Source organism: Nannospalax galili, unplaced genomic scaffold (genome assembly GCF_000622305.1).
Source record: "Nannospalax galili isolate Female #2095 unplaced genomic scaffold, S.galili_v1.0 scaffold35, whole genome shotgun sequence".
Lineage (NCBI taxonomy): Eukaryota > Metazoa > Chordata > Mammalia > Rodentia > Spalacidae > Nannospalax > Nannospalax galili.
The window spans coordinates 340,505-354,796 of record NW_008336449.1 but is presented as its reverse complement, the minus strand read 5'-3'; the positions used below and the strand labels follow the sequence as shown (position 1 = coordinate 354,796).

General features: G+C 42.3%; 1 protein-coding gene and 1 non-coding gene across 12 annotated transcripts in view; both read left to right on the top strand.

Moving 5' to 3' along the window:
- The window catches only part of Ehmt1 (euchromatic histone lysine methyltransferase 1), a 100,653-nt gene that overhangs the window by 21,101 nt on the left and 65,260 nt on the right, over positions 1-14,292 (top strand). For 7 of the 11 annotated variants that reach the window (XM_029562557.1, XM_029562559.1, XM_029562558.1 and 4 more), the window contains exons 4-7: positions 2,619-2,776; positions 3,111-3,299; positions 7,992-8,069; positions 9,663-9,783. In XM_029562557.1, the coding sequence (XP_029418417.1) occupies positions 2,619-2,776; positions 3,111-3,299; positions 7,992-8,069; positions 9,663-9,783 (546 nt within the window). The remainder of the gene's footprint in view (positions 1-2,618; positions 2,777-3,110; positions 3,300-7,991; positions 8,070-9,662; positions 9,784-14,292) is intronic. The other 4 variants (XM_029562560.1, XM_029562562.1, XM_029562556.1 and 1 more) reach the window with 1 other exon arrangement.
- On the top strand, positions 5,936-6,044 carry LOC115070055. Its single transcript, XR_003849256.1, has one exon. It is a non-coding gene; the product is annotated as a U6 spliceosomal RNA (small nuclear RNA).

Here is a 14,292-nt window from a genome sequence, read left to right as displayed (position 1 = left end):
TTTTTTGGTCTTTTTGAGACAGGGTCTCCTTGTAGTCCCAGCTGTCCTGGAACTCACTATGTAGACCAGGCTGGCCTTGAACTCACAGAGATCTGCCTGTCTCTGCCTCCCGAGTGCTGAGATTAAAGGTGTGCGCCACCACGCTTGGCCTTGGTTTTGGTTTTTGTAGCCCCTGGCTGGCTTGGAACTTACTATGTAGCCCAGGCAGACCTTGAAATTGCAGAGACCAGCCTGCCTTTGCCTGCTTTAATATTCTGTGTACAGGCTCTGTCCCTTGAGCCCCTTCTAAACTGTCAGCTTTCCTGTGGCTTCCCCTTCCTGGTCTTTACTATCCTGGATCCCAGTCATCTGACTCTGGGCCTAGCCCTTCACCTGCATTTTTTTTTTTTTTCCACATTTTATTATTTTTTTTAATTAAAAATTTTTTTAATGAGAATTTCATATAGGCATATAAACATATAAGGTGTTTTGATCAAATCCATGATGTCCACTTCCTCTTCTCCAACTCCTTCCATATCTCCCCATCACTTCTTGTGCTCTTTCTTCTTTTTGCCACTCTATCATTCCTTCCTGAAGAGGTAACCCTAAAATCTTTTACGGATTAGATAAAAGCTCCCGAATACTTTAGACATTTTTGGCCTTTGGAACGGAGTATGTTGCTAAGAGGCCCAAGGACATTTTGACTTCTAGCCAAGAAACTGGCTGCTTTTCTTTGGGGTCTTTTTATACTGCCTAGCCAATTCCTACCTCCTATTCTTATCACACCATCCTCTGAAGAGGTTACGCAACTTGCAGATAGGGAATCGAGATGCAGACTGCTCTGGCTTCCATGCTGAACAGGGATGCAGGGTGAGGCAATTGGGGTACCCCTTCAGTGGGCCTATTTAAAAGACTCCCAAATTGCATAACTCTTGTCTCTAAGGGAAGAAGAAAGCCCTTGACTGTGAATAGGAGATTTCACCTGGATTTTGTAAGACCTTCCTGCAGCATGGCAGCAGTTTACCTTTTTGCCTCAGCTACCTGTTTATAAATGTCTAGGTGCTCAATAGATCCTGTATTTCCTGAAGTTAACAGACATTTCTTTCCTAGTCTATAGTATGCTAAGTCTGTACTGCTCTAGCATGGTGTTTCACATGTGTAACTAGTTAACCTAGTGAGAAAGACCATTAGAAAGTCTTGATTGGGGGTTGGGGATTTAGCTCAGTGGCAGAGCGCTAGGCCCTGGGTTTGGTCCTCTAGGCTAGCCTCTCCCCCCCCCCCCCCCCCCCCCCCCCCCCCCCCCGAAAAGATGAAAATACAAGAAAAAGACACACAAAAAAAGAAAGTCTTGATTGCTGGGCTCCTGCAGTCTTAAGATAAAATTAGCAGGTGCATTTGTCTCCCTTGTCCTCATTCAGGCCACTGTGGAAGCCAGCAGATTCTCTAAGGACAGGCAGGATTTTAAGGCTGAAAGGTATATGTTCTTATTTTCCTTGTTACGACAGCACCCTCAGACTATATAAAAGGATAGTGGGGCGGTATCTCTGTAAGATTTATCTGTGAACAGGTGGTATGCCTTGGTCTGTTGTTGTGTTATCATGGGTTCTTGTGATAAGTTAGGAAAATATACTGTTGAGAAGATACATGCAGTTATCCCTTGTATTCACTAGAGATTGGCTCCCTGCAGCCCTGTGGTATGGCGCTGGACTGAGGAGATGGTGCTGCAAGCATTGTCTTACCCATTGTGCTGTTCTTCATACTTTCCCTTTCTTTGTTGAGTAAAACATTAAAACATGATGTATTTTTCCTCCTCAGGTCTCTAGAAAATTACTCTATCCTAAAGCAGTGTTCTTTAGATCTTTAACCTTGGAATTAAAAAATTAATTAAAAAAAAAAGTAAATATACTGTAGAGCATCTCCTTATGTAAAATCTTCATTCTTGTGTTGCTTTGTTCAGAAGTGTCTGGAGTTCCTGAGACCCCCCCCCCAGTCTGTATTTTCTCATTGCTGCCTCTTTTTTAAAGACCGCTGCCTCAAACCCCTAGAATTGTCTGTTAAAGTGGGCTGAACAACATTTCAGGGGTCTTCTTTCTCCTTAATGATTGGGTGATTGGGGAAAGGGCCCCAGAAAATGGCATACAGAGAAGCCAGGTATCTACTCCACCTAGGAGCGAGATCTCCACATTCTAGGACTAGCTGGGCTCACTCTGTGATAGAAGATCTTCCTTCTCAACCCAGATTCTTCCTGATGTACACATGTTCCTTTCAAGTGTATATTGGAGAAGGAGGATTTCTCAGTGCGGGGCTTCTTGTATTTGAGGCCATGGAGACTTGTGAGTAGGAGGATCTCAAGACCTTGTTTTTTTCGAGGTTTTTGATTTTTTTGCCTAGAAGGATGTTTACTTAGTTTATTTCTAATGAAACATGGTCTTGGAAGTATTTTAACTTTCTCTACAATTTGTGCCAAGTAAGGGAGGCCTGTCATCCTTGGGTAGATGCCCATAAAAGTATGTCTAATTTAGTTGAGTTTGTAGATGATTTTGGTGATCAGATTTTATAACCTCCCTTCTGCCTCTAAAAACATTTGAATGGTATTTCTTTCCCTTTCTTGTCCCCTTTTGACTTTTTTTTTTTTTTAGCTTGCTTGCCTTTTGTTTTAGCAGCTGCAGTATCTCGGAAGAAAAAACGAAGAATGGGAACCTATAGCCTGGTTCCCAAGAAAAAGACCAAAGTATTAAAGCAGAGGACGGTGATCGAAATGTTTAAGAGCATAACTCATTCCACTGTGGGCCCCAAGGTAAGAGGGACGTGAGAGTTGTTTGCCATATGTTCTTGGAAATGCGTTTCTGGTTCCAGAGGCTTTTTGGCCAAAAAAACATTCTGTTGAGGTTATCAGTAATTTGGATGACCTGGATCCCTGTGGAAGGCATCAGAGCTCTTGAGCTCCCCTCCGCCCCCCAGCAGTAGTCCTGGGAGGACTCTTCCTGCAGGACTCTTGTAGACAATAGACTTTGTTGTACCCTAGCACTGGCAGACATTTGTGTTTCCCTCTGTTTGAGCTCACAGCAAGTTAGTAAGTTTTTGATACTAGGCAGTGGTCCTTCTGAGAGCTGTGCACTGCCGTGTTCCAGGGCGAGAAGGCCTTGGGTGACAGTACCCTGCATGTGAACGGGGAGAGCTTGGAGATGGACTCAGAAGATGATGACTCGGATGAGCTTGAGGAGGACGAGGACCATGGAGTTGAGCAGGCTGCTGCATTTCCCACCGAGGACAGCAGGACTTCTAAAGAGAGCATGTCCGAGACTGATCGTACTACAAAGGTGGGTCTGTCCTTCCCCAGGTGGTGACACAAGGGAAGGGAATCATGAAGTTGACTACAGAACCTGAGAGGTAGTGTCCTGAGCACTGCTAGGCATTGGTGAAATTTCCTTCTTGCTTTTTATTTAACATTTGTAAAAATTAAATAACTGTTGAGCCAATAAAAGAAGAAAGAAAATGCAAACCAAGAAGGAAACTTGATCACTGGAAACAGAATAAGATGGCTGGATCAAGTCTCACTGAGTCAGCAGTGATTTTGTTACATAAACTATTTTGAATAATAGAGACAGAAAAAAGTAATTGTTGCTCATTTTTAGGCTACATTCATTTAAAATCCTAACCCTAGCCAAATACAGCTATGTGCTAAAATGGTAATGATCAGGAGAGCTCTATTCATTAAACATTTTAAGTCAGGCATGGTATCATGTACCTATAGCCCCAGCTACTTGAGGAAGTGAGGCAGGAAGGGTCACTTGAGCCCAGGAGTTCGAGACCATCCAGTATAACATTCCAGGATCCCGTCTTTTTTTTTCTTTTTTGAGACAGGGTCTCCCTGTAACCGCAGCTGGTCTGGATTCACTGTGGAGACCAGGCTGGCCTCGAACTCACAAAAGAGATCCGCCTGCCTCTGCCTCCCAAGTGCTGGGACTAAAGGCATGTGCCACCACGCCCGGCTCCAGGATCCCATCTTATAACCAAAGTTACATTTTATAAAGTTTATGTTCTTTGAATTTGGAGGCACTATTTTATTTTTGATCTTAGCCAAAAGGCTGCAGAGAAACACACTATAGTACAATATACAGGTACATAGCTCATTGAAAATTAAGGGCTGATGCCCTTCTGTGACCCAAACCTGATCAGTGTGGTATTTATCAGCACTTTTCAAGTCCACCCTCCCCTGTCCTCTGCATTTACCCTGAGAAGTACCCCTTGTCTGAGTACTAATACTAGAATTGTTTGGTTTTGGTCTTACATAAATGGAATCACATAGAATGTGTCCTTTTTTGTTTGATGGCTTATTTTACTTCCTTTGTTTGGAGTTTTATTTTATTTTTGGTCTTTTTGAGACAAGGTCTCCTTTATTTTTGTAGAATCCAGGTAGACTGTAGATCTATGAATTTGTCTGAAGAGATCTATAAGATCAGCACTGTCATTATAATGTGCTATGATACTGTCTGCCTCTTGCTGTCCTTTGGGAGAGTTAAGCTGTGTTGCTGTCTTGCATTGGTACCTAGTTAACTGTCTTGTAGTTTAAGTGTTCTCACCCTAAAATTCTTTTGAAATAAATGTTAGTAGGTAAATTAGCAGAAGCTCTTTATTGTTTGCAGTAATTCTTTATGAGCTTGAGAACCACTATGATATAATGATCCTTTGTGGGACTCTATCCCCATTTGGGTGTTTATTCTGTACTATGAGCATTTAGGTTTTTTCTAGTTAGGGCTTATCTGAAGTGACAGTGCCACCAGCCTTCTATGCATAGGTGATTCCTTGGTGTATACTGGGGGTAGGTAATTGTGACCATTAATCTAAAGACACTGCCAGACAGGTTTGCAGAGGGTTGTACCAGTTTACATTTCTGCTAGCTGCTTCTGAGCACTGTTTCCTGTGCTGACTTGCCAAGCTTGCCAGGCTTACCATAGCCCTACCCAATGAGTGCAGTATGCTAGTGTATTATAGTTTTAATTTACATTTCCCTGATTTCTGGAAGATGGAGTACTGTTTTGAGTGCTTATTTTGTGAAGTACCTGATCAAGTCTCAACCATTCATCTATTTGGTATTAAGTTGCTTGTCATTTTGTCATTCTTCGATCTAGAAATGAGACTTGTGTACATAGTCAGCACAGTATTGTGTTTCCTGTGGTTTGCTTTTTTATGGAAAGCTTGGTGTCTTTGTCTAGCTATGTGGATCAGAAGCTAATTGAGACACTGACAGTTGGGCACAACTGCCTTTCTGAGTATTGGTTAGGGAAGAGCTAGGCCTTTGCCTCTTAGCTAGAAGCTGAACCTGTTGAGTTGTTTCCATCTGGCCTAGGATTCTCAGATACTGGCTGTCACCTAGATCGGGCAGCTTTGAATCTCCTGCCCTCTGCCCTTTTAGCTGCATCACGTGCCATTTCCTTCCTGCCTATGTACTCTTTGCCAGTTTTTACCCTTCACTCTCCCTTTTCCTTGCAATTTCAGCTTAGGCTTTCTTCCTTAAACCTGTTATATGTGTAACTGTCAAACAGCACCTTTTACAGTGACTGTGCTATCTTGTGCAGTCCCTTTACTGGAGTTGGACTTAACTGTGTTGTTAATTCCTTTATTGAAGTTGGACTTAACTGTGTTGTTAATTTTGCCTTCTGTAATTGATAGCTACATTCTTCAGTGTTGTTTAAAATAATAATAATAGGGGCTGGAGAAATGGCTCAGTGCTTAAGAGCACTGACTGCTCTTGCAGAAGACCCGGGTTAGATTTCTAGCACCCACATGGCAGTTATGAACCGTCCTTAACTCCAGTTCCGGGGGAATTCGACGCCTTCTGATCTCTGTGGGATTGCACAACATGGGTGCGCTCACATACATGCAGGCAATACACTCATACACATAAAAATAAAAATAATAAAATATTTAAAAATGATAATAAAAAGTCTGATGAGTGCTCACATTAAGCCCCACATATACCAAAATTAGAACCATACAGAGAAGATTAGCATGGCCCCTGTACAAAGGATAATAGCAAATTTGCAAAGCAGTATTTATTTATTTATTATTTATTTATTTGTATTTTTGAGACAGAGTTTCACTGTAGCCCCAGCTGGCCTGGAACTCACTATGTAGACCAGGCTGGCCCTGAACTCATAGAGATCCACCTGCCTCTGCCTTCCAAGTACTGGGACCAAAGGCGTGTGCCACCATGCCCAACTACATTCCATGTTTTTAAACACTCATACACATTAAATTTTTTTTTTAAGCTTAATGAATTAAGAGAAAACTTAAAATTAAATAAAACTGATGAAGGTTCAGAGTCCCACAATATAGATGGTGAAAATCAGAAGCATTTCTATTATCAGTTATAAAATGAGGGTGAGATTGCTGCTTTTTTAAAAATTTCTAGCATGAGGGTAACAAGTTTGACTGTTCTGTGATGGTATAAGAGAAAAGCCAGAAAGACACATTAATATTTAAAAGGACAGAGGAGAAGAGTTTGCTGAGAATATAAACATCCATCCAAAAATCTGGGAAAATCTGCTGAAAAATTATTACAACTATTGAACCAAATTAACTTCCATTTGATCAAGACATAGAAGCTGTGAATGTGGCATCAGCATCACCAGCAGATCCATATCTGCCTAGGCATAGAAAGCATTAAATAGAAAGTTACACAGAGGTCCAGATGTCAGTGTCCAGTATCCAGACCTTACTGTGTGCAGGTTGTTTTAAGGCCAATGTCAGTGTGGATCTTTGAAGATCAGGAATCTGACAGACAAACTACGCATCATATCTAGAAAGTTAGCTGTAATTCTTAGCATCCCCAGGGCACCTAGGAACAAGTTCAGCAGAACTGTGATGGAAGACAAGAGCAGTAGAAAATTGCTGAAAGCTGTTAAGAGACCTGCCACTTTTGTGAATGAGGAGATAATGTTGTTTTGTCTCCAGGTTTGTCTGTAAGCTTAAAACAGTTCCCATTAAAACTCTTAACAGAACTTTTGTAGAGGTGCCGATTCTAAGTTAATCAACTGTGGGGATCTGAGAGCAGTTGTGGGGATTTTGTAAGAACAATAGGAGACAAGTCAGCAGCGCTTGGTAAGGGCACACAAGAGTCATGTGTACAGTGGAATGTGAGAGTCACCACCGGAGAGGGGCACCCTTTGACTTGGGAGTTACACCTCTGAATCTGCTTTTCTGTCTTGGAGGACCTTGGGTTGTCTGGAATGCAGCCATCCTATGCACTTTAGACATACAGGTGACCTGGGAATCCAGAAAGAGGCAATGGAATGTAACCCACAGGGAGTCGGGCCACAGCACACCAGAGACCATGGCCCTGCTTCAGGAGCGGGTGGATGTAGGGCAAATGGACACTATCTATGCATTGCCAGTGTAGATAGATTAAATACAACAGGAAAAACAAGATACCTCTGCTGTTCTGATGTAGAAGGAATTCCAAAACGTATTTGCAATTAGAAAAAAATTAATTCACTGAAGTATGCCCAACATGGAAGCGGATTATGTGTAGGCTCAGTGTGGCTGGATAGTAGTAGGCCAGCACAACAGTGATGACTCTAGGGCTGGGACTGTTCTTGGGCAGGTAGGGGGAGGTTTGGTTGGGTATTATTTTGTAGCCCTTGAGAATATACTTGCCTGTATATATTACCACTTTTTACTGATGTCTGCCATGCTTTGTGTACATAGTAACCTTCAGGGTGAAGTTAATAAATTTGAGTCAAATTTATTTATACCATGGAGGAGTGGATCCATTTGGGATGGTGTGTCTTAGCAGGGAGCAGGAGCGGAAACTCGTCTTGTTTTCTGCTTAGTCGCTGGCTAGAGCCAGCCAGGTAGCTTGATCTCTGCAAGGGGCAGACAATGGATTCCTTTCCATATATGCCTGCCATTGTGTTTTAAACATTTGTTTTGGGTCTATTTGTTTTCCACTGAAGGATCTAATTGATTTTTGTTTTGATCTGGTTTTCTACCCCACGTGGCTTGATCAGATGGATGGTGATTCGGAAGAGGAGCAGGAGTCACCTGACACAGGAGAGGATGAAGACGGCGGAGATGAGTCTGACCTGGTAATCTAACGTTTATTCTCATGGTCCCATAGTTGAAAAACTTCAGACAAGGCCACTGTGACCGCCTATGTATGCTGAGAGTCATAGGATCCTACCTAGGGAGAGTGGTAAAGAGGCCACACAGACTTGTAGCTCAGGGCCAGGCTGAACTGGTATAGTGATCTAGGTGTTAGGATCTAACAGCAAATCAGGCCTGGCCTAGGGCTCCTTGGTTCTGAGGAAAGAGTGTGGTTCCATATTCTGGTTGCTGATACAAGTGGTAAGTGGTAGGTTCTGCTGCACTGGCTACTGAAAGAGAAAGAAGTGCTAAATTTGAGTGCGTTGAAGTGGAATGGAGGGCAGTCCTGCTCTGCCTATGTTGAAGTCTCCTTTGCTTGGGAGGTAGCTGACAGAGGCAAAGCCTGAAGATCTGTGGGAGCCAAGGAGGTTGGAAATGGGGGAGTCTCTGTAATGGAGGTTCAGGAACACCCCACATACAGGGGGTGAGAATCTTGTGAGCTTGAGGAGGAAGTTTCTTTGCTGTTGGGGGAAAGTATTGAACCAACAACTAAAGAGGGAGAAAGTGGCCCCTAGTGTCAGGCTGCTGTGGTGAAGGAGAGGAAAACACATAAGGGATCCTTGGGTTTGGTGAGGAAGCGTTATTTTCTGGGGTATTGTATCCACTTCTGACAGTGGAAGATTTTGCTTTGCAGTGTGCTTCCAGAAGTTCTTGCAGAATTTTTTCTATGTGGAAGTGCAGGGTAAAGTGAGAGGTTGTTTATAGGAAGGAATCTGGATAGCCTGAGTGTGTGCTGAAGATGGTTCCTCAGCACCATGTGTGCTGGGGTGCCTGCCACAGATCCAGGTACCTAATTCAGGGCTTTGTAAGTAGCTGTGGCAGGGCATGCTATAGTATATTGGAATGGCTGCTGTGCTGTGCTGTGCTGTGCTGCGCTGCACTGCACTGCGTTCTACTGTGCTGTGCTATGCCGTGCCATGCCATGCCCTTGAGAAGTAGGATTGAGAGACCCTTATGCTTTTATAGCATGACCTGTTCCTTTCCAGTGTCCCCAGCACTAGAATTGGTGCTGTTCATCAGCTGTGATTTGTGGTAGTTAGATGCCCTTTCTCCATCTGCGTCATAGGAACAGATACACAACATCTTGCATTGTTATAACTTGATTACAGCTCTTTCCTGTTCTCCATGAAGTACGTTCTTTTCATGTGGATTCTGAGGTACATTGAGCAGTGTTTGTTCCTTTCCTGAGCAAAATGAGGCATATGTATGATGAAAAGTAGACTTTTTTTTGAGCTTATTTACTTAATCCTTAGTAGAAATTTCTAATTCATTCTTTTCTTTTGTGCGAAACTCAGGATTCAATTTTAATTTTCTTGTCTCTTTTGCCTCTAAAAGGTCTGAGATAGATATTTAGGGAACAGCATGGGTATCTTTAGAATGTAACCCAGAAATATGTCTAAAAGTGAAGGGAATCTTAGAGGAAGAATCAAGATATAGCAAGTATTTTATTTTGGAGGCAAACAACTCCTAGTCCTTTTTGCTCTCAAGAGTTCCCCGTTCTTTGCCTCTGATGTACATGCCCTTTGGTCCTCCAGAGTTCTGAATCCAGTATCAAGAAGAAATTCCTGAAGAGGAGAGGGAAGACTGATAGCCCCTGGATCAAGCCTGCTCGGAAAAGGAGGCGGAGAAGTAGAAAGAAGCCAAGCAGCTTGCTTGGTGAGCACGGTAGAGCTGGGGCCCCTGCAGGAAGTATGGGGTATCTCGGCAGGAGACTGGCCTGGGGCTGGTGTTCCATGCCACTTGAAAAGAGGGTCTGCTATTAAAAAAAAAAGTTTGAAATTACTTCATCAGAGAAACTTGGGTGATCCTCAAACATTCTTTCTAGTGAACCTAGTTGACCCTGACTTCATTACCAAACACTGAACCAAGGTGGATCATTTGTCACCCGAATGAGGCAACTAGTGACCTAGGGCCTGGGTGGGCATTTCTCAGCACTATGTGGAAAGAGGAATTCTATGTTTCCCCTGGCTGCCTCAGTAGTCTGTGCCTCATTCATAGGCCTTGGGTCAGTGGCCATTGCTCTGGTAGTAGTTTGTTAAAATGAATGCTGGAAAATGTACTTCACGTTAGAAAGGCAAAGGGTTAATGTGCCAAGTTCATTGTAAAGCTTTGTTGAGTTGTGCTTGGCATGCATTGAAATGCAAAGTATAGTTATATAAGCTAATATATAGCCACAGAACCTTCACCAGGATAGTATCACCAGTGTCCTCAACTTCTAGGTCTTGCCTGGCTCTGCTGCCTTGGAGAACCTTCCCATACCCAGTGACCATCTCCTTGATCCCAGGCAGCTCTGTTCTGCTGATGGGGGTACCATTTTGTAGAATTCTGTTTGAGTAGAATTGTTTAGTGTGGACTTTTTTCCCCCTTTTAATTTCTTTGAAGTAATTGTAGCATTCTTCAGTTTTTTGTGTCCGTAACACTTTGATTTCGTTCTTGCTGAGAAGTGTTCCAGTTGTGTGGTATGCTATGGCTTGTTCTTCCTTCTCTCCTTGATGGATTCTGGTCTCTGGTGGGTTAGGCTGTGTATTAGTCACTTTCTGTTAGCTGTGATAGAAACATCATGACCAAGGGAATTTATAAAACAAAGAGTTTATTTAGCTTACAGTTCTAAAGGGGCAGGAGTCCATTATGGCAGGGTGGCATGGAGGCAGAAGTGGATGGAAGAGGAGTGGAAGCTAAGCTCTCACATCTTCAAGTAGGCACAGGAAGCAAGAGAGTGACTGGAGATCCCACAAGGCTTAAGAACTCTCTAAGCCTGCACCCAGCATAGCCACACCTTTTAAGACCTCCTAAAACAGCACCACCAACTGGGGACAAAAAAATGTCCAAATACTTGGATCCTATGGGGGACATTCTAATTCAAACCACCACAGGCTGTCAGAAAAGAAGCTGCTGTGAATGCCTGCATGCAACCTCAATTGCATAGGTGTCGCTTGACTATTCAGGGGTAGCATGGTTGAGTCATGTATGATGTAGTCAGCTCTTTAGGAAAATACTAAACAGTTTCAAAGCACAGGTCCCATTTTATCCATATCAGCGCTTATAGATCTTCCCTGTTCTTGCCATTGTTTGTTGGAATTGGTCTTCATAACTTCAGTGGTTCCAGAGGGTTTGAGGTGGTGTTTACTAGTAGTTTTAGTTTGCTTTTACTAGGTCAATAATGAGATTGAGCCTCTTAACTCGTGTGTATTTCCTTTTGTGAAATGCATGTTTATGTCTTTTGCTTACTTATAAGTTCAGGCCATTGTCTTCTCACTGAGTTGTAAGAGCACTTTAAATGTTCTGGCTACAAGTCTAATTGTGAATGTTCTACATGTTTTTGTACCTAGTCTGTCTTGCTTTTTCCACTTTCCTAACAGTATATTAAAGTAAGAGCAGCTAGTAAAACATTTAGCTGTAGTCTAATTTATGAGTTGTTTTCTTTTATGGCTCATGCCTTTTGTGCTCTAAGAAATCATTGTGGAAGAGTAAACCAAGTCACCAGGGTTTATTCCACATTTTTTTTTCTGAAGTTTTATAGCATTCACACAGTTCCTTGATATACCTTGAGGCAATATTTGAATATGTGAGGAAGAGCCATTTCTTTGCTGTAGATACGCAGTTCATTTTCCACCATGGGTCAAACTGACTTCTTATTTATTGCCTTGTGACATTTTGCTAATAATTGCTGTGCGTGTGTCTCTTTTCTGAGCTTTCTAATCTCCATTTGCTCATTTGCTAATTGTCCTCATCTAGCACACAACATACTTGCTTGTCTCACTTTTTTTCAACTGTTCTTTTAGGTTTTCTTGACAGAGTAGAGGCTTGTTGGCTGGTCTCTGTAAGGCAGTCCCATGAAATGGGAAGGGCCATAGAGATTGGAGCTTGTTAATATACCTAGGTGACTCCCTGTGCACCTCATCTGCTCATTCTGTCATGCTTCCATAGTTTTTTCATTTTCTTTTTTATTTTTATGTGTATGCATGTATTGCCTACAGGTTTGTAAGTGCACCCATGTTGTACAATGCCTGCAGATGACAGAAGCCGTCAGATCTCCTGGAACTAGAGTTATGGACAGTTAGTTGTTAGCTGCCATGTGGGTGCTGGGATTCAAACCTGGGTCTTCTGCAAGAACAGTGGGTATTCTTAACTGCTGAGCCATCTCTCCAGATGTGCCCCCCCCAACTCCAGTTAACTTTTGAGATAGAAAACCCATGTGATTTTCAGTGTTGACCTTTACAAATGTTTATTGATCAAGATTAAAGGCTGTTTTGAACTGGGTGTGGTGGTTCATGCCTTTAGTCCTTCATGCCTTTAGTCCCAATACTCAGAGGTGGAGGCAGGGGGATCTCTGTAAGATCAAGGCCAGCTGGGGCTACAGGAAAACCTTGTCACGATATCCCTCACCCCCCATAAAAAGTTGTTTTGAGGGTAGAGAGTCTGTCTTTGCCATCTTGGCTTTAATGTGTAAATTGCATACAAAATTTACTAATTAGGAATATGAATTTTATTTCCTTTAAAAATATTATATGTATTATTTTTGCTTTATGTGTATGAGTGTATTGCCTGCATGTATGTAAGTGCACCCATGCTTGCAGTGCCTAAGGAGGTCAGAAGAGGGCATTGGATCCCCTGGAACTGGAATTACAGATGGTTGTTAACCACCCTGTGGGTGCTGGGAACTGAACCCAAGTCCTCTGTGAAAAGCAGCCAGTGCTCTTAACTGCTGGGCCATCGCTCCAACCCTGAATTTTATTTCTTTATTTAAAGTGTTTAAAATTCTACAAGGACTATTTAAGATTGCTTGTATAAGATCTAGGTGCAGAATACAGTTTTAATTAAAAGATGTTGGTACCATATCAACATTTGTATTAATTTATAGTTATTGATATAATATTGCATACTATTATTTAGACTGTTCACTGTGAAATACAGTTATCTCTACCCTTTACTGATGTTAGATATTATGTAATGTAAACACACACTTTTGAAAGGCTTCCTCATGAAATGACTGTATAGTTGCAAATACTCAGCTTTGTACAGATCTCTCATGCCCTCTTGAGAAATGTGGACTGACTAGCCTACTGCTACTCCAGTAGTTCCTAGTACTGAAGGATGAGGGCTACAGAAGTCTTTGCACCTTCCATGTGGTCTGCAGAACTAGGGGATCAGCCCTCCTTAGAACTGTTCTTCTCCTTGGCCTTTAGAGTTTATTGCCGTTTATTGAGTGGTGTACTTCATAGACCACTAGGGTTGATAAAGGTAGACTATTGGCTGTGTCCCTGGGAATCCTGGAGTGTGGCCAGGACAGCAAGAAGGCTAGCATCCATTCTGCACAGTTAGGATGTTTCTTCTTGTTAGTGGGGCTTTCAAATTTGAAAATTAGGTTTTTCTGTCTTATTTTAAACTTTGAACTTTAAACATTTTATTATTATTTTTTAAATATTTTATTTATTTTTATTTTATGTGTAGGGGTATACTGCCTGCATGTATGTGAGTGCACCTATATTGTACAATGCCCACAAAGGTCAGAAGAGGGCTTCAGAATCCCCTGTAATTGGAATTAAGGACGTTTTGTAGCTGCCATGTGGGTGCTGGGATATGAACCCGAGTCCTTTGCAAGAGCAGTCAGTCCTTTTAACCACTGAGCCATCTCTCTCTAGCCCCCAGAACATTTATCATATTTCTATCCACTTTTTTTTGATTATTTGACCAGTTTAGCAGATTTGGCTATAAGAACGTACTCACAGGGGCTGGAGTGAGTACTTAACTCAGCAGTTAAGAGCACTGGATGCTCTTGCAGAGGACCGGGTTTGATTTCCAGCACCCACATGATGGCTAACAACTGTCTGTAACTCCAGTTCCAGGGGATCTGATGCCTCCTTCAGACCTCCACAGGCATTGCATGACATGGGTGCACATATACACTCATACATATAAAAGTAGTAAGTAAAATATTAACAAAAAAGAATGTACTCATAATGTTCCCCCCTCTCCTTTTCCCCCTTCTTCTATTTCTTGTTTGTTTTTGAGACAGGGTCTTTCTCTGTAGCCCAGGATAGCAGGAACTCACTATGCAGCTCAGGGTGGCCTCTAACTTGAGGTAATCCTCTTGTCTTATCTTCCCATGTGCTGGAATTACAGACATGAGCCACCATATCCAGCTTTGTTTATTTTCTTGATGTA